Consider the following 27,959-nt stretch of genomic DNA (forward strand, 5'->3'; position numbering starts at 1 on the left):
GTGAAAAAGTCGCATAGTAATGCTGTCGTCGGCGAGAATTTGGAAACTCAGTGCCTGGATAAGTACCAACGCGGATGGATATGGAACGAAATAGGCTTTGAATGATAACATATTCAGTGTACATCATGCAGGAAATGCATTAAAAAATACATCGCTATCCACCTTGGAGATGGAGGAACTTGTATTACAATATGACATGGACAGGAGGCCCGTGTGATCAATGCGAATTCATGTGTGTTGAATTTGGTCAGGCCGATGACCTAAAGCTATCTCATGACCTACCTTTTAAATTTCAACCTGTAAAATTCGAAACGGAGAGATTCTCTTCCAAAACGCGAAGGTGAGTACATAATTATTGAAATTAACTTGTAACCATTTTATTATCAATGTTGACTGCATGTGAATTACTTTCGTTCATGGTTTTAATGCGGTTGAATGTATAACATTAAATCAGATTAAGATGTCTTCTTGCATGCAAGTCTTTTTCTTTTTCGTAATTTGGTGATGGGCTGGGTAGGTCGTTCCAACTCACTTCGATTTCAATTATACATTTATTCATTTCCTTTTGTCGTTTACCTACATTTTATTATCAATGCTGTTCAAAGTTTCTCTTCGAGATCCGGCTTTAGGAATCACAAATGAATTCGAGTTGTTTAGCACCATGTTTGAACTCCACAGTAAGGCAAATTGTTCAATTCAGGTGACAAACGCCTACAGTGGAATTACGACCTTCCTTACCGGTTTCGAACATCTGGACATACAATCAGCGTCCATGACCTAGTGGTTTGGGTGTCAGCATATAAAGCGGGATGCCCGGCATCGAATCCCGGTCGAGGCTGGAAGTTTTTGCACTGTTCTGAAATTTCCAACTCATTACTTTTCCGACTTTCTCTAGGACCTTGACTGCTATTTCATGACAAATTGCATTGGAAAACCGACTATCCAGGTGTTGTTTCTTCTTCAAAAGCGTTCATTTTTATTTATATCCTGTGCCTGCCTAACTTTTCTGGGCCTCAAGTTACTCTAATTTTTTCTCCAGGGAGTTACATCTTTCTTTCAGTGCACTGGTGTGATGGGCATGCTTTACCTCTTGCATATTCACAAAACCACATTTACTGATGACGTCATCTCTACGTCATTGCCCTTGTGCACGCGAGTACCTGGTCCGCATACCAGTCAGAGGTTGAAACACCGTTGTTAGGGAACCATCGGCTCTCACACCCGTTCCAATATCAAAGTTCTTCTTTTTGCCGTAACATTGCGTTACCTGTTATATTCCTATCATTACAATCATCGCAAAGGCCCAGCTCTACGACACCATCGAGTTCATCGACTTCAGACTCAGTCTTAAAAGATAAGTTATTTCTTTCTATCTGGCGCCTTAAGTTTACTGTATCTTTGTTATTCACCTTGTACCATTCACCTTTATTATCCACATTATTTATAGTATATAGAATATCATTATTCAAAATACCATTCGAAACCTCGTCCATCTTTTATGCGTTAATTTAACACCCTCGGAAACTCTTTCTGTCGGATACGAATTATGTCGTTTCCGTAACAATTGGAAAGAACCTGGGCACGAAAACCAAACAGCCGAACGACTGATCCGCTCTCAACCCCAGTCCCCTTGCATCGAGATTGTGACTGTGTGATCATCGTCAGGTGTGTATCGCGATTCCCATCGAAAGGGAAAAGATAGGCTACAACACATGGTCTTAGCCAAAAGGCCAAGAAGCGATGCATTGGTTTCATTGTGTGGTTCTTTAACACTGTCTCGCAGCTCATCAATGACATTGGAGAAGTCATCCTACGGACTTCGAACTCTTTCAGGAATGTCTCTTTGAGCCTTTGGATTTTTGTTCACAGAGAATGAATGGAGCTTGACCTGCGACTGTTGTCCATGTCAGATTCCGAGTCATCATCTTTGCGCTGTGTTAGGACAGAGCTTAGGCGCTGAGAGGCGAACTCTTGACGTTTTTTTCTTGGCCTATACTTTCCTTTGGTCGTCCTGCCGGCATTTCTTCCTTGTGAAAGGGTAGTTTACAGCCAAGTCTTCGAGTTTCAGAATATATAGATATATTTAAGTTTCTAGCGGCCCTCTCTGCCTTATTTTGTGTTGGAGTTCTACCTGCAACCGATCATCAGTGAACTATATATTAGGTAAATACGTACTTGCTAACGCCAGTACTGGGGCCTTACTTTACTAAACGGTTAATTGAGTTTTCTGTACGCACACTGTCTTACAAAAGTAAAGGAGGAACCTGCCCGTAATAGATCGATGATAAATATGGAATAAATTTTACGTGCATTAAGAAAAGAAAGAAGGGGTGATGGCAAATGTCAACCGTGAATGGATGAGACGTAATATAACGTAAGGCCTAGTCTAAGCTAACGTTAGGCCCAATATAGCCTAACTTAGACGTAATTATATATTGGTTGGTGATATTCATCGTTGGTTAAAATTAGGGCTTAGTTTCCGTTGGCGTATACGTTTACATATTGTATGCTTAATTACAATATATGCCAAACAAATGTGAGCCTCATCTCATGATGTAGGCCCAAGTTAGTGTGTAACTTCTGAGGGAAAGCAAACAATCGTAATTAAGCAAGCCTAGGGAGTACAGCGGCCTTGAAATTTCTCACTGCCGATCAGAATAATTTCTGTGGCTGGCCAGAAGTTCAGAATAGTTTCCGATTTTCATCAACGGATTTCAATTGTAAAAGGGTGACATGTATAGCCGTTGGACTTTATCGAAGCGCTCAGGCGAAGTTATATGTTTTGCCGTTGGCTTAACTTAGAATCACGATAGGCTTATTTCAACTTTAACGTTGGCTATCTTAATATAAACAAATTTGGCACACAATAAATACTTAATTAATTATAATTGTTATCCCATAGATCTAAAGTTAGTGTCTATGTATCTTTCGTTTTTGTAGTCGCTCACCTGTTGACCAAGTTTTGACCCCGACGTGACCACGACGGAGGTTTGTGAACCGTTGTTGTTTTAAGTACACCTATGTCACAGGCTTGGAACAGACAAGACATGGTTGTGCGATTGATCAAAGGATTGTCAAGTATTTGCTTAAGCTGAACTCATTGCTTCCCACGGCAAGTCTGTTTTGCCTGTGTGGAAAAGCAATAAGCACGATTGACTAACGTTCGTTGTAGAGTAACTTAGGCCTAGGATAGTCCCTGAAGAGTAGAACGACATTAGCACTAACGTCGTATCCCGAAGGTACTTAGTACTAGGCCGAATCAGCTCTTTAAAATCCTTTAGGGCCTGCAAGTCTGCAATAGTAATAAAGTAAGCAGTAATGTTAGTAGTTGTAGTACCACTAGTTATAATACCAATTTCTCTATTGAAAGTGTCACTGTGCTCAAACCTATTTAGGAAGTATTCATTTTCCATTTTTGGTTTTTATGAAATCATAACCTTTCCTAGTCAAACTAGGGTTTGTGCCTATTATCGTGGGCGTTTCACAAGTAAACCATTATGTGAAAAGGAAAGCTGGTGCACATCTCATATTTGGTATCTGGGTATAACACGTTGAATACAAGCAGGCTTTTCTGGTAAATATGAAATATCATTCAGGGTCCAAATGAAAAAGAAAGAAAATGATACACAGGTTAGCTCAAAGACACCTTACGCAAACCTTGTATTAGGTTTGCTGGTATACCATTTTGAGTACATTCTTGTAGCCAAATAGGGAAACTTTGTTGGTAAGATATCTCACGATGAAGGCGAACTACATGGTGCATCATAACACTGACAGTTGTCGTTAGCTATTATGGCACATGTGTGTATGTGTGCTTGTGACAAGTAGCTTATAAACACAATAAATCAATGATGGAAGCTTGTAATTCTTTCATAGTTGGCATATGGATGCACTATGATTGGTTGATGTGCTCTAAGTTGCTTTTTCTTTTGCTTTTAATAGAGGTAATTTTGAATTAGCAGACGTTCAAAAAGGTTTAAACACTTTAACTAAAGAGAGGATGCTTCTTCTTCTTTTATCTGTATTCTATGTGAAAGTTACATGTGATTTGGGTTCAGCTGAGATCAATATGTCAAAAGAATGTAAACATGATACCTCAAGAAAGATAACTTGAATCCACCTCAGATTAGGTTTTTAGGTGAACCAAAATTAGTGCTAGATCACTATTGTTTTCGTTAAGGGTCAAAAGTCATTTGCAGTCAAAAGTCAACAACGATTAAATCGTGACAATCTCGTTAACAAATCTCAAGATGGGGAACTTGGACAGATCTGATGTTAAATATGCCCATGAATAAGATTGGGTACATATCAGTGGAAGTTGGTGGTCAACATATATCACTGTGATTACATCTTTGTCACCTTTACATGTGTCTGTCTGTTCTTCCTACGTCAGATGTGTTCAAACGCGCAATGTACAGCATGTCCAAATCATTAGAAATAGTGATTGTATATCATCACAACCAGTATGAATGTTTGTATTGTAAATCGCCTGGAACCATTCAGTAATGTTACTTTGATTATCATCTTGTATCTATCTTTAAGCCTAGATAAGGCATAAGTATTTGCTGTCACCGTATAAGGCTTGTGTATCGTTGCCTCGGTCCGTCGGGATCTTTTGGTCGAAGGGACTTCTTCAAAATGTGTAATAAATGAACAGACTAACTAAGCTAGTTAATGCTTAAATAAAACCCTTCTTTATGCGATAATTATAACAGTTAAACTGTACATCGATTAGAGTTATAGGTCAAAAGATGGTTTACAAATCTCATCTTAAACAAAACGTCCTGGTTCTGGCGTAGTGACAAAATCCGATTTGGGCCAAATTGAGTGAAATATTACTTATTTCGAGGGTGAAGAATCGCTTGAGCCGGGCAAGAAGTTTTAAAATGATCTAGTCTTTTAGCTACTACTGACTGGATTTGGACGAATGTCCTTTCCCGTTTTCACATAGGGCCTACCGACGAGTGCTACATTCGTCATAACCACTCAGTAACACAACCTGCGTTTTGGCATAACGACGAATATTACCCTTTGGAACAAGCCACCAACTAACCAACTAACTGCATTTTGAGAAACAGCCCAGTACTATGGAAAGGTGGTATCTTCATTATTTCCACCTCATCTTTTCATTGATTAATGCAGCTGGAGCACATAGTTTAATAACTGGGCTGTGCTGGTAACGCAATTACGCTTGTAGGTACCTAAGCATCCCCTGGGACTAGCAGTAGGCTAAAAAGCAGAGACTGTATCATCTAGCCTATCTGCTGTATCTGGTCAGATGGAGTATGTTCCAATTAAGTATGTCTCATGGGGCCTAAAGAAATGCTAATAATCTATTTTTTTAAAAAAGGGCAAAAGTGTCTCGGTCCACCTATTACATAATATATCAATATGCCTACTAACATATTGCTACAACTCTTTCAACATAGAGATTCACATCACGTTTGGCTATCCCCATGGCAACTAGTAAAAGTGTAGCATTGCATCATATGATCAGAGCATAGCTCGATTAGGGACACTTTGTACAACTAAATAACAATGTGAATACATTACAGTGACGGGTAACGCTAGACAGAATCATAAAAATTCATAATAAAACTAAATAAATATCCCAGTGTGGGTTCTTGTTAGACCAATAACCTAGAGTACTTTCAATATTCTCATATTACCTCAATATGCTCATATTACCATAACGATACACACATAAGATGCTAATGGTTGAGGGTCTTTTTAAGTGCCATAATCAACCCTATAAACATACCATTAAACAACAGATCACAGTAATAATGACTTCACCTGTAGACTCTCTATAGCCGTTACAGGTTCATAATGTTCAATTAATAAATACATTATGTGTGCTTTCGGCCATCACAGGAGATCAAAAAAATAAATACAACAAACTTACACTTAATGAGGGCTGCAATTAATGAGTTGCTTGTAAACTTGGGCGTTTCAATCAACTTTTTAATTTTAAGAACAATGAGAAACTGTGACAGAAATTAGTTGTCCCACCCTACCAGACAAGAGTTTACTCAAGACCCGGCCACACATCCTCCAGGAAGTAGAAAAGCTGTCTTTTTACACTTTTAACTTATTCCACCATAGATTACAGAGGAATGACAAATCTCTCTACACTTAAAGTAGAATAAAACAAAGCCTGGCCTTTTAGTATTGGATTCGAAGAAACAAAACAGATTAACCACCGAATACTTGGATTAACATAAGAGTAACACTTACCACAAAAGGCTTAATTGGGGCTTGTTAGCCCACCAATGAGCACAAGGGAACAGTGTCCTCTTCTTAGCAGGAATTAGTCCAGCAAATACTGAGGGTAATGTACACATGGTCACTGACCCTGTGAGCATTACTATCAGAGGGAACAACAAGGAAATGAGAGCAAATGGAAAATAAAACAAAAATGAAGGAGAAAGGTATACCATACAGAGGGACAAAACTATTGACACTACTATTTGGAAATATTAGGGTGCTACACAGAATAGCATAAATCGTGAAAACCGAATAGCCAATGGGTCAACAATATTATACGTGAATAGTAAGTAGTCTAGTGGTATGGTTGCAGTACATTCGATGCTTGTACTTGTTGCGTGAGTAGCTTTAGACACTGAGCAGAACGGTAACGCTATTTCTCTAGTGAATCGGTGTTACAGTTTCGGTACATTCAATAAGAGCTATATAAAAGAGGAAACAGGTGGTGTAAGTCAGGACCATGAAGACCATTGGTGTTAATTGTATAAAGATGATGATGATGTAGAAATCACTAAAATGTTAAATTTGACCGCAAGGACAACAATACCTAGACCTAGATTAAATGATTTAAGCCGTTCTAAGTTTTAGCCTAACCATACCTTAGAATTAACGGTAAGGAATCCCAAAACCATCATATGAACTTCATACAACGGAGATCCTTGCGATTAACATATCCCTATATCTAAGACCATTATCTTGCACGGTACGAGAGTAACTTGGGTTCTAAAGGTCGTGGCGTTGAGCTACCTTTTTGCTAATGTGTGATGTCATAGTACCACTTTGGATGGTGAGGGAGGGGGGGGGGGGTAATATAGTTTCATTCTCTTGGTTTTGCTGGCATATATTTAATGTGAATGTAAAAAGTCCCATAAACAAAAACCAGTATTACGGCAAATTAAAAATAACATCAAAACACCAGCCCGTTCTCTTTTAGACTTCCTCCAGTCTTCAGTTTCAAATAATGAAGAAACCTTAAAAATGTAATAACTCCCTGAAGAAATACGGCTGTTCTTAGATTTTTGCGGCGTTGCTCATCACAAGCATCACGCTGGGCAAATTCATAACTACCTTTATCTGGCTCAGTAATATCTAGTTACATAGTTAAAGGTCACATCCTTTTACATGGAACTTTGGAAGGTACTAGCATAGTTTCTTTTTTCTAAGTAGTTACTGAGTTTCAGAGGACGGGCAAGGGGAAAACAGGATGGATGTTTTCGTCCACAGGCTGAGAACTCCAGTGTCATAGGGGAAGTTATACCAGACCTCTTAGGGATATTAACCAACTCAGACCATGGACACACAAACCAAGTGAACTTCACCAAACTGAAACACCTTCATCCCTGGTTTCAATACATTGGCATTGTGAACCCTTAAATTTGCTCGACAAAAGAAAGGTGAAGGCACTTTTTTTTTGTCCAAAAGCAAAAGCTTCCAAATCGTTTGAAGAATACTTATAAACTATTGTCAGAGACGTTTCACATTTGACCAAAAAAAACATTAATTTAATAAGAAGAATTACACACAATTTTCCTTGGTCCGTGTGCTTCATACAAGTTACGACTTAACAGATTACGACACTAAAACTACAAGTTTTGAACTGAATCATGTGTTTTCGCATTAGTATGAATTGATGGATATTATGCGAACTTCGTCGTTGTTGATGTTAATGTATTTTCAAATGGTACAATGAGAGTTGTGAAATATTGAGTCGATACAAGTTGAATGCTTTTAGGAGTAATTTTGATCAATTCATTCATTAAATTATTTAAAATGTAACGAAAATGACAAGATGTTTCGATCGTTGAAATATATTTGTCAATAAACCATAGAATATTTCTGACTCGTTAGTATTTAGTAATATTTTATAAACAGACGGTTACGAGCAAAAATGTTTATATTCATCATATTAACCATGATGCATTCCAAAAACGTCATGTATTTGTCCATCCACTTGGCTGCAGAACGTCTACTAGGAAGATTTTATAAAAAATATCATATTGTATCACTTTAGAAGTGATAAATAATAAAAAAAACAATACAATAACACACCAACGATGCAAGACTTGAGATACATCATTAAAGACACGGCGCCTGCCAATATACTAGTAAAGAGCTTTATAAGGATCCACACTTTACACCAGAGAGTATCCAACCCATCATGCCACGCAAATTGACTTCCTAAACAATTTTAGGCCCAGTTTCTAACTCGGTGAAGACAGCACCTGAATGGATAAATGAGGAAGAGAATACATTCATAAGTACAGCTAAGTGTTTGACAATAACTGTAGAAAATAAAAAGGGATGGCAGTCATTATTATGAGTAGGTTACCGTACTTGTTAAAATAGCCATTGTTTGCAACTTTAGGCTTAAATAAACTCCTTTGAAGATGGAAGTAATAAGATTTGATTTTTTTTTAACCATGACATGCATGGGCATGCTAGAATATCAAAGTTTGCACATTTTTCGATGTCAGGTAAAAATTCACAGAGAATAAAACAGAAAACAGGTAATCACTTTTGAAAAACATGTAGCAGTTATAAGTCCGCTTACATTGGCGAGTTGGAATAACGCAAATGGAATTTAATTGTGGCTTTTGATAGTAAACTAATCTTTCAAACCTTCGCAAATATCTTTCATGTCAATGCAGTCCACGAATGGATCTTGTACTGGATGTGTCTCAAATGTATAGTCGATACTGGCAGCAGGATTTTTCGCCAATTCGAAGCACATGAATGGAACCTCATGACAGATGAGGCCAGATAAATCCACGTGGAAGTCCATCTCTTTGAAGACGAGATTTTCACCAGTATTTAGAGTTTGGTTCTCTTGTACAGCTGTCAAGATCTGTGACTGCTCGTTTACGCGTCTTCTTTTCCCCTTGGTGTTTTTAGAGAAGAAAGTTTTGACTTGCCATAAGTCCTCTCCATCTACCGTTGTCATCAGCTCTTTATCTGTGGTAGCCTTAAGTTTGACTGTCGTTTGGGTGTCGTTGGTATTCTGCGCAATAATCTCAGGACTTATAAGTTTTGCGTGTAGTTTAGTAAAGACAACTCCTGTAACAAGATATGAAAAGCATAGATTGAGAATTGCAACTGTTACCAAAACCTTCTTGGAATTTTCAGAATTTTTTTAGAATGATCCGATTTTTGTTTCTCGTCTTATGTTAACATATAGATCTTTAGCTCCCCCCTTCCTACCAAAACAATTAAAATTGGGAGTCTAATACATACAGTTGCAAGACGACCATCGTTGTACCAACCGATGTACCTTCCAACACTGAGTCATCTATAAACTCCCTCTTTGCATGTCGTCACCTTGCCCCAGTCTTGTAAAAACAGTACTTACTTGACTGACATTCTTGTGGCTTACAAAGCACCAATGAATCTCGAGAAACGTCACCATGATCTCCTTCCACAATAAGTGTAAATTCTGGATCAGGGGCGTCCCCTTTCGAGAATTTCATGCAAATGTAGTTCACGTCCTCAATACATCCAATAGTTCCATATTCAAATTCTGTCTCAATACCATCAATATCGAGAGGGTCACCATTGGTAATGTCAGTGGAACCTTCCGCGTCATTGAGGATTTGGGCTACTTCTCCAAAGCGAGGACCATCACCCAAAAGGATTGTTACTACCAAACAGTGATATGCACCAAAGATCGTCACCCTCTAGTTCACGTGTGTCATCCCTGAATGTGACATCAATGTCGATAGATACAGGAGTCTCTTGGCCTGGAATTGGATTCTCTCCAGTCAGTTCCCAGTCGAATGTCTCGGCCAACACTCCTAAAAGAAATAAATTAGGATTGAAAAACAAAGCAAGGTATAAAAACACTTGATCTAAATGTTGGGTCTTTATAGGGGTAAAGCTTACCTTATATTACCTATTAATCATATTCTTATATTACCTATATATATATATATATATATATATATATGTATATATATATATATATATATATATATATATATATATATATATATATATATATATATATATATATAATTTCATTCGTATCGAAACATAGACTGTCTTTAAATCGTAAACTCACAAACACAGTGGCACATAAACATGCAGACATACACCCAAACACTCATATGATATCATTGGTTGGACTTTATGCAGGTGCTGCTTACACCCAAATGTGTAACACACTGAATCAAATATGTTTAGTGGGCGTTTTATTATGAACAAGAGAGTAAAAAGAGTGTTAAAATATTTGGTCAGGGCCATTTGAAAAACACATTGGTATCCGAATCTCAGCACTGTAGTTTAAGAGACAAAAATAACATAAAAATTCATTAAATACGGAGAAGAGTAACAGCAAAATACATTGACGAACGCCGCTACAACTAATAAATAGTCTGTTTTATAAAATTTTATCATAAATGTTACAACTGGTTCTCTCTGCTGATTTTTAATCCCTTTTTATTGTTATTGTTTTTGATACTCAAGAAAACAAACGTTCAATGGACAAAATTCCTCCATAGGCCTACATGAGTTGAACAGATTATTCCCTTAAAATATTGAATTTCCTTCTATCGTCCATTCCGCTAGGATTGAGATTGCCGTATGAGTGTATAACTCCTCTGATGTTCCCCCTCCACCACAACCACCAGCCCATCCCCACCTCAATTCACCCACCCACTCCCTCAACTCCCACCTCTCTCTGAAAAACAGTATAATCAGTTGGAAGCGCTTACTAGTTTGACCGACAATAAATGCGAAGTACTCGATTATTTTAAATGCAAAGTATAGACTACAGTTTTATTGATACCAATGTAAAAGACTTCCAACTGGCAACATATTTTAATCATGAATTTAAGCATGATTAAGTTCGGATGTGGTTGTGTGGGTTTTGAGGTAGTGATTGTGTTGCTGGGTGGGGCACGGGGAGGGTGTGTAATGTTAACCACATGATCAGTTGGCTTAAAGTTTACGGTGTACTGTCTTTAAATGTCGTAGGGACGAAAATGGTATCTTGAATTTATGGAGTGATAAATGATGGTGTACGCAAATATGTACCATTTTAGTAACGAATTTAGATTAAACTCTTAAGTGCAGAGTTTCAATTTTTAATTCTTTGAGAGTGTCCCATTATGGCGCCTTTCTTTGTGGATTAAATTCTCGTACATTCTAAGAAATTTTACTTACACAGTTTACCGGGAGGAGTACGAGAGGCAAACAAAATGCGTCCGTCTATTCCAGTTTACCACAATGGGTATGTTTGCCATGCAGAACATATCCTGCCAGGTTAACAATAATTGTAGTGAAGGGACGTAGTTCGACTAGAGTCGTCATCCTAATTTATTCTGCCTTAGCGACAGCACTTTTCATTCTCCCGTGCTTTGTATGAAACTCATTGGGCCTAAGCCAATTTGTAGCAAGACCTTTGACATCAAGTACATGTAAGGTGGTTCATTGTTTTTGTAATTTTTCTATAATCTATACTCCATGCCGGAAGCAATAAGGACATTGTTCAGAATAAGGGGTCAAGGGGTGGATTATATACAAATGCTGAAGAATGCCTATCATGAAGTGTAGTTTTAGTGTGATACAAGTCTAAAGATTGTCTGTTGCTATAACACTATATGTATAGCTGTTGGGAAACATGCGATTGTTTTAGGTATTTGTGATTGCTCTTCAGTCTGATCTCAATACCAATTGCATGGTCCACATGGTCCCTATTTATACCCGCATGCTTATACATGTTTTCCTGCAATTTTCCTTCCCTTGTAGGGAACTATAACGGCAGGGCTATACGTTCGAAGTATTCTCCTAAACAATTCTTGATGGTAAACGTTCAGGCAGGAACTTTGTCTAAATCGACTATTCACAGAATATGGGGTGCGGCGAAAACATGGGCCGAGACCATTTTTCGGTGGGTCGCTGGAAAATTCGATATTTTGGATACTTTTTCTACAGTATTATCTTCCTAGCCTGCCGACGTTCGTGTATAGTCCAAATTCACTATATTTTATGTACCCGAGCATCGATTCGAGCATGCGTAGATGTCTAGTGGGTCGTGGCTCAGTCCTCATGAAAGCTTCTGTGTTGTGGGGCCTACAAGTTTGTTGTCCTCTGGACAAAATTGCTCTTCTATCTTGTGATCATGAAGGCAATAAATGACTCCACGAAACTTGCAAATGGATCGCAATTGCTTGAACAGGAGTGATATTAAAGCAGGACTAGACAAAACAGTGATAGGGAAAAGTTGAGGAGTGTGGATAGGGAAGCATCGCGTCAAATGACGATCAGATAAATCATCTTTGTAAAACTTAGAATAATACATTGTGTGTTTTAATTTTTCTGTTTTCAAAAACTTGCCTATGCGTAGTAAATATTTTTAAACACACATCATACCACTTTATATCCTCACTCCCTCCGTTGCATCTTTCATATGTATCAATAAAAGATTGTAAAGAAAGAAGAAAATGAGAAAAGATGAACTAACCTGAATCGATTTCAGAAGGGCTCGATCTCTGTGACGATACTGTTCCACTTAGACAAAGTAATATTACCCATTTTGCAACGGTAACAACCAAAAAGCGATGCAGGTTAACCATGCGGTCCCCCATTGCCGTGATATTTTATTAAATACGATTATACTTTTCAGAAAACGTTGTATCTCTATTTTTCCCTACTTCAAATTGACTATATATTGTCAAACAGAAATCGCAGCTGACAATATCTCCAAGTTAACCGGTTGTCCTTCTTCAAGTTAGACATATGATGTATGGAGTATACGTGTTAGTGTTCCACAAATGGCACCAACGCAGTGTGGCGTCGGTCTTATACAGGCTATTATGGGATACGTCTTTTAGATTTACCTGTCGCGATACCTTTGCAAAAGGCAACTTTACAGTAATTAGGCAGGAAATAGGTTATTGTATGCTGCTCATATCTATATATATATATATATGGATTGATTGATTAATAAATTATTTGATTGTTTGATATATTTAATAAGTAATTATTAATAATTAATGTTTTTTCCCATCTCTTTTACTTAGGAGTATTATATATGTGGTAAACATTTGTATTTACAATTTTGATAACTACATCGTTATGTCAGCTCAATGTTACAGTTGAATTATTAACATAATGCGAAAAATGTTTCCGAATTAAGTATTTTTCCCTCTCTTCCTTTATAACTATATCTAGAAGCAAAATAGACGTCACATGCAATAACCATAATAAATGTTCAATTGTTTCATCCCCAGTATTGCCTGTAAAGTAACTTACGCCTAGCATAGTCCCCGAAGAGTAGAACGACATTAGCACTTGCCGTTGTATCGTAGGTACAGAGCACCAGGCCGAATCAGCACTTTAAATTCGTTTAGGGCCTGCAAGTCTGCAATAGTAACACAGTTAGCAGTAATGTTAGTAAATTTAGTAATACTAGTTGTAATACCAATTTCCGTATTGAAAGTATCACTGCGCTCAAACTCTTTCTACCTAATTAGGAAGTATTTATTTTTCATTTTTGGTTTTATGAAATCATAGCCTTTCCTAGTCATACTAGTGGGTGCCTAGTATCGTGGGCGTTTCACATGTAAAACATTATGTGGAAAGGAAAGCTGGTACACGTGTCATATTTGGTTTCTAGGTGTTGCACGTTGAATACAAGCAGGCCTTTCTGGTAAATCTGAATATCATTCAGGGTCCAAATGAAGAAAACAGAAAATGATAAACAGGTTAGCTCAAAGAGACCTTACGCAAACCTTGTATTAGGTTTACTGGTACACCATTTTGAGTACACTCTAGTAGCCAAATAGGGAAACTTTCATGGCAAGATATCTCACGATGAAGGCGAACTACATGGTGCATCATAACACTGACAGTTGTCGTTAGCTATTATGGCACATGTGTGTATGTGTGCTTGTGACACGTAGCTTATAAACACAATAAGTCAAGGATTGAAGCTTGTAATTCTTTCATAGTTTACATATGGATGCACTATGATTGTTAGATGTGCTCTAAGTTGTTGTGTTTTTTTTTTGCTTTTAATAGAAGTAATTTGAATTAGCAGACGTTCCAAAGACGTGTAAACACTTGCACTAAAGAGAGGATGCTTCTACTTCTTTTTATCTGTATTATAGGTGAAAGTCACATGTGATTTGGGTTCAGCTGAGATCCATACGTCAAGAGAATGTAAACATGATATCTCAAGAAGGATAACTTGAATCCATTTCAAATTAGGTTTTTAGGTGAACCAAAATTAGTGCCAGATCACTATTGTTTTTGTTGAAGGTCAAAAGTCAGTTGGAGTCAAAAATGATTAAATCGTGAAAATCTCGTTTATAAATCTCAGGATGGGGAACTTGGAAAGATCTGATGTTAAGTATACTCATGTATAACATTGGGTACAAGAAATATATCAGTGGAAGTTGGTGGTCAATATCTTTCGCGGTGATTACATCTGTTTCACCTTTATTTGTGTCTTACGTTCAATTCCTACGTCAGATGTGTTCAAACGCTTAATGTCCAAATCATTAGAAATAGGGATTGCAACTCATCACAACCAGTATGAATGTTTGTATTTTAAATCACTTGGAACCATTCAGTAATTTTACTTTGATTATCATCTTGTATCTTTCTTTAAGCCTAGATAAGGCCTAAGTATTTACTGTAACCGTATAAGGCTTGTGTATCGTCGCCTCCGTCCATCGGGATCTTTTGGTCGAAGGGACTTCTTCAAAATGTGTAATAAATGAACAGACTAACTAAGCTAGTTAATGCTTAAATAAAACCCTTCTTTAGGCGATAATAATAACAGTTAAACTGTTCATCGATTAGAGTTACAGATCAAAAGATGGTTTACAAATCTCATCTTAAACAAAACGTCCTGGTTCTGGCGTAGTGACAAAATCCGATTTGGTCCAAATTGAGTGAAATATTACTTATTTCGAGGGTGAAGAATCGCTTGAGCCGGGCAAGAAGTTTTAACATTGTCTAGTCTATTAGCTACTACTGACTGAATTTGGACGAATGTCCTTTCCCGTTTTCACATAGGGCCTACTGACGAGTGCTACATTCGTCATAACCACCTCATCTTTTCATTGATTAATGCAACTGGAGCACATAGTTTAATAACTGGGCTGTGTTGGTAACGCAATTACGCTTACAGGTACCTAGGCATCCCCTGGGTCTACCAGTAGGCTAAAAAGCAGAGACTGTACCATCTAGCCTATCTGCGTTTTGGCATAACGACGAATATTACCCTTTGGAACAAGCCACCAATTAACCAACTGACTGCATTCTGAGAAACAGCCCAGGACTATGGAAGGTGGTATCTTCATTATTTCCACCTCATCTTTTCATTGATTAATGCAACTGGAGCACATAGTTTAATAACTGGGCTGTGTTGGTAACGCAATTACGCTTGCAGGTACCTAGGCATCCCCTGGGTCTACCAGTAGGCTAAAAAGCAGAGACTGTACCATCTAGCCTATCTGCTGTATCTGGTCAGATGGAGTATGTTCTAATTAAGTATGTCTCATAGGCCGGATAAAGACATGCGAATAATCTATTGCTCATAAGAAGGGGCAAAACTGTCCCGGTCCACATATTACATAATATGCCTACTAACATATTGCTACATCTCTTTCAACATAGAGATTCACAGAAAGTTCGGCTATCCAAGACCCATGGCAACTAGTAAATGTGTAGAATTGCATCATATGATCTAAGCATAGCTCGATTAGGGGACACTTTGTACAACTAAAAAACAATGTGTATGCATTACAGTGACGGGTAATGTTCGATAGCATCATAAACATTCATAATAAAACTAAATAAATATCCCAGTGTGGGTTCTTGTTAGACCAATAACTAAAAGTAATTTCAATACTCTCATATCACCTCAAAGAAGGTTACATCATAACGATACACACATAAGATGCTAATGGTTGTGGGCCTTTTTAAGTGCTATAATCAACCCTATAAACATACTATGAAACAACAGATCACAATAATAATGACTTCACCTGTAGACTCCCTATAGCCGTTACAGGTTCATAATGTTCAATTAATAAATACATTATGTGTGCTTTCGGCCACCACAGGAGATCGAAATAATAAATATAACAAACTTATATACACTTTATGAGGGCTGCTATTATGTGTGCACTCTGCCAGTGTACATTCACAACTAGAGTACACTAGAAATGCACAATGAAAATGAAAAGGCTCCTGAGGTTTGTGACAAAGTTAAAAGATAAACTCTTACCAGTTTGAAAATTAATACAATTAATTTATAATAATCCTGTTCAGCTGGTTCATATTGCAGATTTACGGCAGTTTGGAGTGTCATGAAAGAGTTGCTTGCAAACTTGGGCGTTTCAATCAACTTTTCAATTTTTAGTACAAAGAGAAACTGTGACAGAAATTTGTTGTCCCACCCTACAAGACAAGATTTACTCAAGACCCGGCCACACATCCTCAAGGAAGTAGACAAACTGTCTTTTTAGACTTTTAACTTATTCCACCATATATTACAGATGAATTACAAATCTCTCTACACTTAAATAAAACAAAGCCTGGCCTTTTAGTATTGGATTCGAAGAGACAAAACAGATTAACCACCGAATACTTGGATTAACATAAGAGTAACACTTACCACAAAAGGCTTAATTGGGGCTTGTTAGCCAACCAATGAGCACAAGGGAACAGTGTCCTCTTCTTAGCAGGAATTAGTCCAGCAAATACTGAGGGTAATGTACACATGGTCACTGACTCTGTGAGCATTACTATCAGATGGAACAACAAGGAAATGAGAGCAAATGGAAAATAAAACAAAAATGAAGAAGAAAGGTATACCATACAGGGGGACAAAACTATTGACACTACTATTGGGAAATATTAGGGTGCTACACAGAATTTCATACACGATAGCATAAATCGTGAAAACCGAATGGCCAATTGGTCAACAATATTATACGTGAATAGTAAGTAGTCTAGTGGTATGGTTGCAGTACATTCCATGCTTGTACTTGTTGCGTGAGTAGCTTTAGACACTGAGCAGAACGGTAACGCTGTTTCTCTAGTGAATCGGTGTTACAGTTTCGGTACATTCAATAAGAGCTATATAAAAGAGGAAACAGGTGGTGTAAGTCAGGACCATGAAGACCATTGGTGTTAATTGTATAAAGATGATGTAGAAATCACTAAAATGTTAAATTTGACCGCAAGGACAACAATACCTAGACCTAGATTAAATGATTTAAGCCGTTCTAAATTTTAGCCTAACCATATCTTAGAATTAACGGTAAGGAATCCCAAAACCATCATATGAACTTCATACAACGGAGATCCTTGCGATTAACATATCCCTATATCTAAGACCATTATCTTGCACGGTACGAGAGTAACTTGGGTTCTAAAGGTCGTGGCGTTGAGCTACCTTTTTGCTAATGTGTGATGTCATAGTGCCACTTGGGATGGTGTGGGAGGGGGGGGGGGTTAATATAGTTTAATTCTCTTGGTTTTGCTGGCACATACTCAATGTGAATGTAAACAGTACCATAAACAAATACCAGTATTATGGCAAATTAAAACATCAAAACACGAGCTCGTTCTACTTTAGACTTCCTCCAGTCTTCAGTTTCATAAAAATGTAATAACTCCATGAAGAAATACGGCTGTTCTTAGCTTTTGACGGCGTTGCTTATCACAAGCATCACGCTGGCCTAAATCATAACTACCTTTTTCTGGCTTAGTAATACCTAGTTACAGAGTTAAAGGTCACATCCTTTTACACGGAACTTTGGAAGGTTCTAAGCATAGTTTCTTTTTTTCTTAAGTAGTTACTGTGCTTCAGAAGACGGGGAAGGGGAAGGCGCGTTTAGACAGGATGGATGTTTTCGTCCACAGGCTGAGAACTCCAGTGTCATAGGGGAAGTTATACCAGACCTCTTAGGGAAATTAACCAAATCAGAACATGGACACACAAACCAAGTAAACTTCACCAAACTGAAACACCTTCATCCCAGGTTTCAATACATTGGCATTGTGAACCCTTAAAGTTGCTCGACAAACGAAAGGTGAAGGCACTTTTTTGGTCCAAAAACAAAAGCTTCCAAAACGTTTGAAAAATACTTATAAACTATTGTCAGAGACGTTTCACATTTCACAAAATACATTAATTTAATAAAGAAGAATTACACACAATTTTCCTTGGTCCGTGTGCTTCATAAAAGTTACGACTTAACAGATTACGACACTGGACTTATTAGTTTTGAACTGAATCATGTGTTTTCGCATTAGTATGGATTGATGGATATTATGCGAACTTCGTCATTATTGATGTTAATGTATTTTCAAATGGTACAATGAGAGTTGTGAAATATTGAGTCGATACAAGTTGAATGCTTTTAGGAGTAATTTTGATCAATTCATTCATTAAATTATTTAAAATGTAACGAAAACGACAAGATGTTTCGATCGTTGAAATATATTTGTCAATAAACCATAAAATATTTCTGACTCGTTAGTATTTAGTAATATTTTATAAACAGACGGTTACGAGCAAAAATGTTTATATTCATCATATTAACCATGATGCATTCCAATTACGTCATGTATTTGTCCATCCACTTGGCTTCAGAACGTCTACTAGGAAGATTTTATAAAAAATATCATATTGTATCACTTTAGAAGTGATAAATAATAAAAAAAACCTATAACACACCAACGATGCAAGACTTGAGATACATCATTAAAGACACGGCGCCTGCCAATATACTAGTAAAGAGCTTTTTAAGGATCCACACTTTATACCAGAGAGTATCCAACCCATCATGCCACGCAAATTGACTTCCTAAACAATTTTAGGCCCAGTTTCTAACTCGGTGAAGACAGCACCTGAATGGATAAATGAGGAAGAGAATACATTCATAAGTACAGCTAAGTGTTTGACAATAACTGTAGCAAATAAAAAGAGGATAGCAGTCATTATTATGAGTGATTACCGTACTTGTTAAAATAGCTAATGTTTGCAACTTTAGGCTTAAATAAACTCTCCTTTGAAGATAGAAGCTAATAAATATCTTTTAAAACCATAACATGGGCATGCTAGAATATCGAAGTTTGCACACCTTTCGATGTCAGGCAAAACTTCACAGAGAATAACAGGAAATCACTTTTTGAAAAACATGTAGCAATTTCAGTCCGCTAACATTGGCGAGTTGGAATAACGCAAATGGAATTTAATTGTGGCTGTCGAAAGTAAACTAAGTTTTCTAACCTTTGCAAATATCTTTCATGCTAAGGCAGTCCACGAATGGATCTTGTACTGGCTGTGTCTCAAATGTATAGTCGATACTGGCAGCAGGATTTTTCGCCAATTCGAAGCACATGAATGGAACTTCATGACAGATGAGGCCAGATAAATCCACCTGGAAGTCCATCTCTTTAAAGACGAGATTTTCACCAGTATTTAGAGTTTGGTTATCTTGTACAGCTGTCAAGATCTGTGGCTGCTCGTTAACGCGTCTTCTTTTCCCCTTGGTGTTTTTAGAGAAGAAAGTTTTGACTTGCCATAAGTCCTCTCCAACTACCGTTGTCGTCAACTGTTTATTTGTAGTAGCCTTTAGTTTGACTGTCGTTTGGGTGTCGTTGGTATTTTCCGCAATGATCTCAGGACTTATTAGTTTTGCGTGTAGCTTAGTAAAGACAACTCCTGTAACAAGATAAGAAAAGCATAGATTACCAAAACCTTCTTGGAATTTTCAGAACTTGTTTAGAATGATCCGATTTTGTTTCTCGTCTTTTGTTTACATATAGATCCATTTTGTTGTATTTTGTTCCATAACAAGAAGCCTACTGGAAAAGGCCTTAACCATGGCTAAGGATCACACCCACATCTCCAACCAAGACGTACAAATCATAATGCACTCCAGGAAGTCACTCCTTTTCGACAACGGCACACCCTGGATGAAGAAAGGACACAACGACCTCTTTGATGTCACAATGGGCAGCTACGTTGAGGCCAAGGTATGCGAGCTTGTAGGACTCTACATCCTAAACACACTAGCAAGAGAATATGGGAAGGAATACATCGGGCTTTACAGGGACGACGGCCTAGCAGCCTTCAAAAACACCAACGGAAGTAAAGCAGACCGGATAAGAAAACACATGATCAGCTTATTCAAAGAACTGGGGCTCAACATCACCATCGATTGCAACCTGAAGATCACCAACTTCCTCGACGTAACATTCAACCTCATCACCGGAAAACACTACCCTTACAGGAAGCCCAACGACCACCCAGTGTACATCCACAGGAATTCCAACCACCCACCAAACATCATCAGGTCCCTGCCAGCCTCAATCAGCAGACGTATCTCCGCCATCTCCCACGACGAGGAGATCTTTAAGAAAGCCGCACCAGCCTACGAGGAAGCACTCAAGTCAAGTAATTACACCGAGGGTTTCTCATACATCGCCCACCAACCTACCAAGAACAACCGAAACAGAAGGCGCAACATCATCTGGTTCAACCCACCATTTAGCAGCAACGTAGCCACGAACATAGGAGGCACATTCCTGAAACTTATCAACAAACACTTCCCGAAGACATCGAAACTACACAAGATTTTCAACAGAAACACCGTGAAAGTCAGTTACAGTTGCATGCCCAACATCGCCAGCATCATCAAAGGACACAACAAACGTATAGCAGCCACCCACACATCGAAAGAAAAGGAAGCCTGCAACTGCCGAAAAAAGGACACATGCCCACTAAATGGAAACTGCCAGGCATCTAACATCATATACAAGGCCAAAGTGAAAACCATCGACAACTGCAAGACATACATCGGCCTTACAGAACCCCCCCCCCCCCCCCTTCAAGCTCAGATACGGTAACCACAAGATGTCGCTCAACCACGAAAAACACCAAAACGCAACGGAACTCTCGAAGCACATCTGGCAGCTGAAACAGAACAACCAGCCATTCACTATCAATTGGTCGATCGCCAGCAGAGCCAAAGCCTACAGCAACGAGTCGAAGCGGTGCAACCTCTGTCTCACTGAAAAACTCATCATTATCAACACAGACAAACGGACCCTCCTGAACAAACGCCCAGAGCTCATATCGAAGTGTCGCCACGAAAACAAGTTCTACATAAACAACTCCAGTCCAACCACCAAACACCGTCAAGAGAACCACACACAACTATGGAGCGAGCACCGAAGGAAGGCAAAAACCTCAACAGCAGAACGGACGCAAAAGAGAATACACCAACAGCCGAACACCGAAGAAAGTCTTACAAACCCACCAACAGAACGGACGCAAAAGAGAATACACCGGCAGAACAATACACCAACAACCGCATAATCTCCGGTAATCCCGACGAGGATCCTATATATTCATGGAGCATAACTTGAAGCTACAGAGCGGTGAGGTGGCAGAACGGGAGAGTACACGTCTGCAGTACCTGAGGTCCCTGGTTCAAACCTCGGTGTCGACACTGACACCAATTTTCACCCCGCTCCTTTCTCGTGGTAGGAAAGTGGCTACACGTGGAAAGCGGTACTCACGTCCTTCGGAGGGGACGTTAAATTGCGGTCCCGGGAGCAGGACTACACACCCCTGCCTCGTTACTTCAGGGCATTTCGAAAAGAGAAGGCGAGTTTCGCCGGTGTCCTTCCACGCACAAAAACTTGGAACCTCAATAATTTCCGACTAAGGATTTCCTTAGTCTGCTGAAGCACCTTCGGGTGGAAGCGTAATACGAGGTGTATCATATCATATCTTGAAGCTACCAGTTGTCTGAAGATCGCTATAAAGCGTGAAACTCCGAGTTACAACTACTAGTGTTCCACTAGTCTCATCTAGTATCAACATATATTCCGCTCTGTCCGATGGACATAGAGCACTCTGCGCCAAGATAGATGCCAACCTACTCTATATATATATATATATATTATCTATATTACCTTGATAAGTAATACCTAACATATCGGCAGAGGCATTGTACCAAAATTATACTGCTATATATAGACTATTGGTAGTCTGCTGCGTTTTAGATTCGCCTTTCATGCCAAAAGCTGGATACTAATGTTAACTAATGTCAGCAAAATCTTATTTTACCCTCTCGTTTAGAGAAACACATTAAAATAGCATTCATATTTTGTTTGTTTGTTTGATTAAAAAAAAATAAAAACAGAAATTCAATGAGTTTGTTGACATAGAACATCGAGTTATAAATTAAGCACGTACCAAAAAACATCAGCTCATTAGGAAAGAAATAAAAACATGGAATGTCATTCGTATTGAAACATAAAATGTCTTTCAATGGAAAACTCACAAACACATTGACACATATACATACAGACATACATACAAACACTCATATGATATCTTTGGTTGGACTCTATACATGTGATGCTTACACCCAAATGTGTAACACACTGAATCAAATATGTTTAGTGGGCGTTTTATTATGAACAAGAGAGTAACAAAAGTGTTAAAATATTTGGTTAGGGCCAGTTGCAAGACACATTGGTATCCTAATCTCAGCACTGTAGTTTAAGCGACAAAAATAACATCAGTATTTATAAACACGAAGAAGACTAACAGCAAAAATAATTGACGAATGTCGCTAAAACTAATAAATAGTCTGTTTTATCAAGTTTTATCGAAAATGTTACAACTGGTTTGCTCTCTGCTGATTTTTGCTTTTCTTATTTATTGTTATTGTTTTTGATACTGAAGTAAACAATTGTTCAATGGACAAAATTCTTCCATTAGCCTACTGGAGTTCAACAGATTTTTCCCTTAAAATATTGAAATTCCTTCTATCTTCCATTCCGCTAGGATTGAGATGCCCGTATGAGTGTATGGCCCCTCAGATGTTCTTACACCCCCACCACCACGCCTACCAGCCCATCCTCACCTCAAGTCACCCAACCCACTTCCTCCAGTCCCACCTCTCTCTAAAAACAGTATAATCAGTTGGGAGCGCTAACTAGTGTTACCGACAATAATTGCCCAGTACTTGATTATTTTACATGCAAAGTCTAGACTACAGTTTTATATCAATGTTAAAGACTTCCTACTGGCAACATATATTAATCATGAATTTAAGCATGATTTGAGTTCGGATTGGGTTGTGTTGGTTTTGAGGTGCGGAGTGTGTTGGTGGGTCGGGCGGAGAGGGGTGTGTTATTTTAACCCCATTATCAGTTGGCTTAAAGTTTATGGTGTACAGTCTTTAAATGTCGTAGAGACGAAAATGGTATCTTAGCTTGAGGGAGGGATAAATGCTGGTTTACGCATATATGTATCAATTTAATAACGAAGTTATACAAAGATTAAACTCTTGAATGCAGAGATTTAAATTTCATTCTTGAGAGTGTTCCATTATGACATCTTTCTTTTCGGATTAAATTATCATGCATTCTCGGAATGCAAACCAACTAAAATGCAGCTCCAAATAGAGCTATACGTGACGTCACTCTTCGGTTATAAGAGTGAATACCACTCCTCTATTAAGAGTGATCATGTCCTACATAGTCACAAATTGAAATGCCACTCTCTGGAATAAGAATCTAAGGGCGTAAGTCATTACGTCACATGACGCCACGATGCTTTTTAGGACACGTGGCTTATCACGATATTGTAGAATGCGCTTTAAATATGTTGTGTTGCACCCAGTCTGATTCAAGCAATGGCGAATATAGGCTACTGTTTAGTATGTACCTGACGTCACAATATCGATCGTGCTTTGTATTCAATGTGATATGTAGATATATACAACGTGTCACATTTTCAAACACCACAGAATTTCATATGAAGTCTTCGGGGCTGCTTACTATGTGTTGTTGGGCCCATCCTCCTCCCTCCTGTTTTTTGCAGTCGTCCAACATCCGTTTTCAAAGAAAAACGATTAGCATTGTCTTCACTGCTACAGGAATTTCTAAAGTATTAACACGTACACTGTTATAAATTAGTCTCAACCCCGAAACCACATGTGCGTGTGAAATGGAGTACGGATCTTCTGGAGAACCTACCCAACCCCATCGGCCAGTTTTAACCTCAACCCAAAATTTAGAAAGGGAAACTTCCTTTTCAAATCTGATGTTAAGACACAAATCAGCTATACGACAAACATGTCTCCACGTAAATCAAAATAATACCGTAAATACAGTATAAATTCAAACGAATACATATGATATTTGGATTGAATTACCTTTGCAGGTCCCCAGACGAACGCATTTTGTTTGCCTCTCGTACTCCTCCCGGTAAACTGTGTAAGTAAAATCCAAATCAAAGTTGGGTTCTGGGTCATCCGTCATATTAAACTTGATACAAAAGTATTTGAAGTCAGCACAGACGCCCTCCGTAGCGTCAAATGAATAACGCAGTTTGTTGAAATTCCATCTCTTGTCCGGAGGTGCGTAATCTGATTTGGCTTTTGAAAATTCAAGAGCTCTCTGTTTTGCCGATAGCACGTTAGCATTATACGAAAATTTTTCTCCAGAACCATCGCTGTTTCTACTGACCCAAGCGCCTATCCTCCACATATTTTCTCCTCGTATTTTCTTTGACGTCCGTCCTTTGAATATTTCTACGTCTGCCGCGAATTTGAACTTGTTTATTTTGCCCTCGGTAACCCTTGTACCCGCCGTGAATCGGTTGAACAAGTCATACAATTCCATTGCTGGGTAAAAGAAAAAACAAATAGTCAAAAGTAAGTATGTATTTATACAAAGACAAATTTAAGGAGAAGGAGAGAAGGGAGAAGGAGAGAAGGGAGAAGGAGGAGGGGGAGGAGAAGGGGAGGCAGGGAGAAGGAGAAGAAGGAGGAGGCAGTGAGTAGGTGGATGAGATGGAAGAGAAGAGAAGGATGGGAGACGGAGGAGTAGCAGGAGACGGCAAGGAGAAAGAAGGAGATGTGAAAGGAGAAGGAGAACGTAAGGAGGAGGAGAAAGAGAACGGAATGAGGGAAGAAGGAGGAGAAAGGGAATACGAGGCAGGAGAAAGGAGAAGGAAGAGGCAGTGAAGTAGGCGGATGAGATGCAAGAAAAGAGTCGGATGGGAGACGCAGGAGTAGCAGGATAAGGCAAGGAGAAAGGAGATGGAAAAGGAGGAGGTGACGCAGGAGGAGAAGGTGCAAGGAGGAAATCGAGGGGGAGGTGACGTAAGAAGATTTGACGGAGGAAAAGAAGGAGAAGGGAAGGAGATGAAGTAGGAGGAGGTGACGTAGGAGGAGGAGATGGCGGAGAAGGAAAGAAAAGGAGTTGGTGACGGAGGAGGGGTTAAGGAGGAGGAGGTAAAGAAAATATTACTTACTGTAAGGACACAGTGGACAGCACTCTCCGGTTATTTTGACAGGATTGGTACATTTTGCTGTTCCACAACTGATAATGTCACAATCTGTGGTACCGTTGCGACAAGTACACAATGTACAAGAGTCGATAGTCCATTGGTCATTATTTAATTTCAAATCGCCTCTAAACACACACGGTATCCTATCGCCGATGTCACTCGATGAAGCAGACACTGTAAAACAACAGAATAAAAAAAAAACACACATATGCAAATGTTAGATAAAAGGCAGAAAGAAAACATCAACCCATGACGACTTCGATGTAAAGTAGCAAAACAGAATAACTGAAAGGAGCACTTTTTGGTTGCTCATAAGTTTACCAAAACCTACGATTATACTATTTGCTCAAACTGTATAGGTCAAACATTTATTTCCAAATCGAAGCTTAATGAATCAGCGAGAAAGTAATGAGCAGGCTTTGATCCTCAACATTTCGTCGCCTAGATAAAAGCGCATAATTGAAAAGAAACTTCAACAACTTATTTATATCGTTAGATGGTTTTAACATTGAAAAGCATTGAGAATGTACCAAAACCACACAGATTTTGTTTAAGACATTCACGATCAAACAGGGGGTTGATTTTTTTAACCACCAACGGCGTACGGGTATTCACTGAGCGGATTACATGCGAAGGACGAACAAGTGGGTTGAGGGTATGGTAATTTGGTCACGTGACTGTAAGGTGCCTATCCCAGTTATCTCAGTGTACCACAATGGGCATGTTTGCCATGCAGAACATATAAGTTTTATAATAGATTCATAAGTGAAGGGACGTAGATCGTCATCCATGAAATTTCATCCTAAATTTATTCTGCCTTAGCGCCATCACTTTTGATTCTCCGCGCGTGGTGTGAAACTCATACTGTCAAAAAAAGTTGGAACTGTCAAATTAAGTATCCTAAGCCAATTCGTAGCAAGATCTTTGCTATGAAGTAAAAGTGAAAAAAAAAGGAAAAGTTGATTGTTGTGATTTTTTCTATTACCCATATCTTCCCTCCATACCGGAAGCAGTAACGATCAAGGGTCAAATATACACAAATGCTGAAAGAACAACCTCTGAATCTTTGCCCATCATCAAGGATAGTTTTATGGTGACACACAAGACTAAATACTGTCTGTTGCTATATCTATAGTTTTGGGGAAAACGTGCCACTGTTTTTAAGTACTTGTGGTTTCTGTTCAGTCTGATCTCAGTACAAACTGCATGGTCCATATGGTCCCTATATACCCTCATACTTAATACATGTTTCCCTCCCTTTTTCTCCTAAACAATTCTCCATGGTTTACGTTCCACGGTTCAGGTTGGTACTTTGCCTAAAGCGACTGTCCGCAGACTATATATGGGGCGCCGCCCAAATATGGATCGCGAACAATTTACGGTGGGTCGCTTGATCATTCAAGAATTATGGAAATTTATCTATAATATATACATAATAAACACTTTATGTTTGTTTGTACTCCGAGCATCAATTCTGAGCCTGCGTGGGTGTCTAGTGGGTCGTAGCTCAGTCCTCATGAAAGCTTCTGTGTTGTAGGGCCTACAAGTTTGTTGTCCGCTGGATTCAATTGCACTTCTAGCTTGTGATCATGGAGGCAATAAATGACTCCACGAAGCTTGTCAAATGGATCTCAATTGTTTGAACAGGAGTGTGCAGGACAAGACAAAACAGTGATGGGGAAAGGTCGGGGAGTGTGAAAGACAAGCATCGCGTTAAAAGACCATCATGTGCCGTCGTCAGCAGCTAGAATGCGCACAAATGAATAATGTTTGTAAGACAAGAATAAATGATTCATTTTGTTCGTGTTTCTTGCTTTTTTTTGTCCCGAGCTTTGCCTATACGCAATAAATATTAATTAAAACAGATCCTACCCTTTCATCTCCTCACCCCTCCCCCTCCCCCCCCATTCCTTGCGTCTTACATATGTTTCAACACTATAGTTTGAAAAGAAGGCAGATAAAAGATGAACTAACCTGAATAGTCGGAGAAGGACAACGATACGCCATTTCCTCCCACATCGGAATCGACATCAAGAGGGTTTGGTATCTGAGATGAAACTGTTCCACTGAGACAAAGTAATATTACACATGATGCAACGGTAACAGCCAATAAGCGATGCAGGTTAACCGTGCGGTCCCCCATTGCCGCGATATTTTAATAAATACGATTATACTGTCCAGAAATCTCTCTTTACCCCTCCTTCAATTTGAATATATATTGTCAAATAGAAATCATTGCTGATAATATCTAGTAAACTGGTTGTCGTTCTTAAAGTTAGACATATACCGTATGGTGTGTGTTAGTGTTCCGCAACTGCCAAGAATGCAGTTTGGCGTCGGTCTTATACGGGCT

At 38.7% G+C, this 27,959-nt stretch overlaps 4 protein-coding genes across 4 annotated transcripts in view; 1 reads left to right on the plus strand and 3 right to left on the minus strand.

Annotated features, from left to right (window-relative positions):
- LOC139965042 (uncharacterized) overlaps window positions 1-27,959 on the minus strand; it is a 112,844-nt gene that overhangs the window by 44,692 nt on the left and 40,193 nt on the right. The window lies entirely within an intron of this gene.
- LOC139965047 (uncharacterized) lies at window positions 294-22,021 on the plus strand. Its single transcript, XM_071967219.1, has 2 exons — window positions 294-340; window positions 20,056-22,021. The coding sequence occupies exon 2, from the start codon at window positions 20,113-20,115 to the stop codon at window positions 21,136-21,138; it is 1,026 nt and encodes a 341-aa protein (XP_071823320.1). The 5' UTR covers window positions 294-340; window positions 20,056-20,112; the 3' UTR covers window positions 21,139-22,021.
- LOC139965048 (uncharacterized) lies at window positions 7,070-13,048 on the minus strand. The gene is made up of 4 exons (XM_071967221.1): window positions 12,725-13,048; window positions 9,614-10,055; window positions 8,887-9,321; window positions 7,070-8,489 (listed from the first exon to the last, which is right to left on the minus strand). The coding sequence occupies exons 2-4, from the start codon at window positions 9,729-9,731 to the stop codon at window positions 8,446-8,448; spliced, it is 597 nt and encodes a 198-aa protein (XP_071823322.1). The 5' UTR covers window positions 9,732-10,055; window positions 12,725-13,048; the 3' UTR covers window positions 7,070-8,445.
- On the minus strand, window positions 15,317-27,952 carry LOC139965045 (uncharacterized). Its single transcript, XM_071967217.1, has 5 exons — window positions 27,581-27,952; window positions 25,571-25,780; window positions 24,468-24,938; window positions 19,517-19,951; window positions 15,317-19,134 (listed from the first exon to the last, which is right to left on the minus strand). The coding sequence occupies exons 1-5, from the start codon at window positions 27,747-27,749 to the stop codon at window positions 19,091-19,093; spliced, it is 1,329 nt and encodes a 442-aa protein (XP_071823318.1). The 5' UTR covers window positions 27,750-27,952; the 3' UTR covers window positions 15,317-19,090.

The sequence above is a fragment of the Apostichopus japonicus genome, chromosome 23 (assembly GCF_037975245.1).
Source record: "Apostichopus japonicus isolate 1M-3 chromosome 23, ASM3797524v1, whole genome shotgun sequence".
Classification (NCBI taxonomy): Eukaryota; Metazoa; Echinodermata; class Holothuroidea; order Aspidochirotida; family Stichopodidae; genus Apostichopus; species Apostichopus japonicus.

Bases quoted from the DNA above. Each gene is read 5' to 3' on its own strand.
- LOC139965048 (XM_071967221.1), bottom strand. From the start codon at position 9,731: ATGAAATTCTCGAAAGGGGACGCCCCTGATCCAGAATTTACACTTATT. The intron at 9,322-9,613 runs GTAAGTACTGTT...ATCTTGTTACAG, and splicing joins GCCACAAGAATGTCAGTCAA to GAGTTGTCTTTACTAAACTA. The intron at 8,490-8,886 runs GTTTGAAAGATT...TTATCCATTCAG, and splicing joins CATGAAAGATATTTGCGAAG to GTGCTGTCTTCACCGAGTTA.
- LOC139965047 (XM_071967219.1), top strand. From the start codon at position 20,113: ATGGCTAAGGATCACACCCACATCTCCAACCAAGACGTACAAATCATA.
- LOC139965045 (XM_071967217.1), bottom strand. From the start codon at position 27,749: ATGGGGGACCGCACGGTTAACCTGCATCGCTTATTGGCTGTTACCGTT. The intron at 25,781-27,580 runs GTTAGTTCATCT...GTTGTTTTACAG, and splicing joins GTCCTTCTCCGACTATTCAG to TGTCTGCTTCATCGAGTGAC. The intron at 19,135-19,516 runs GTTAGAAAACTT...TTATCCATTCAG, and splicing joins CATGAAAGATATTTGCAAAG to GTGCTGTCTTCACCGAGTTA.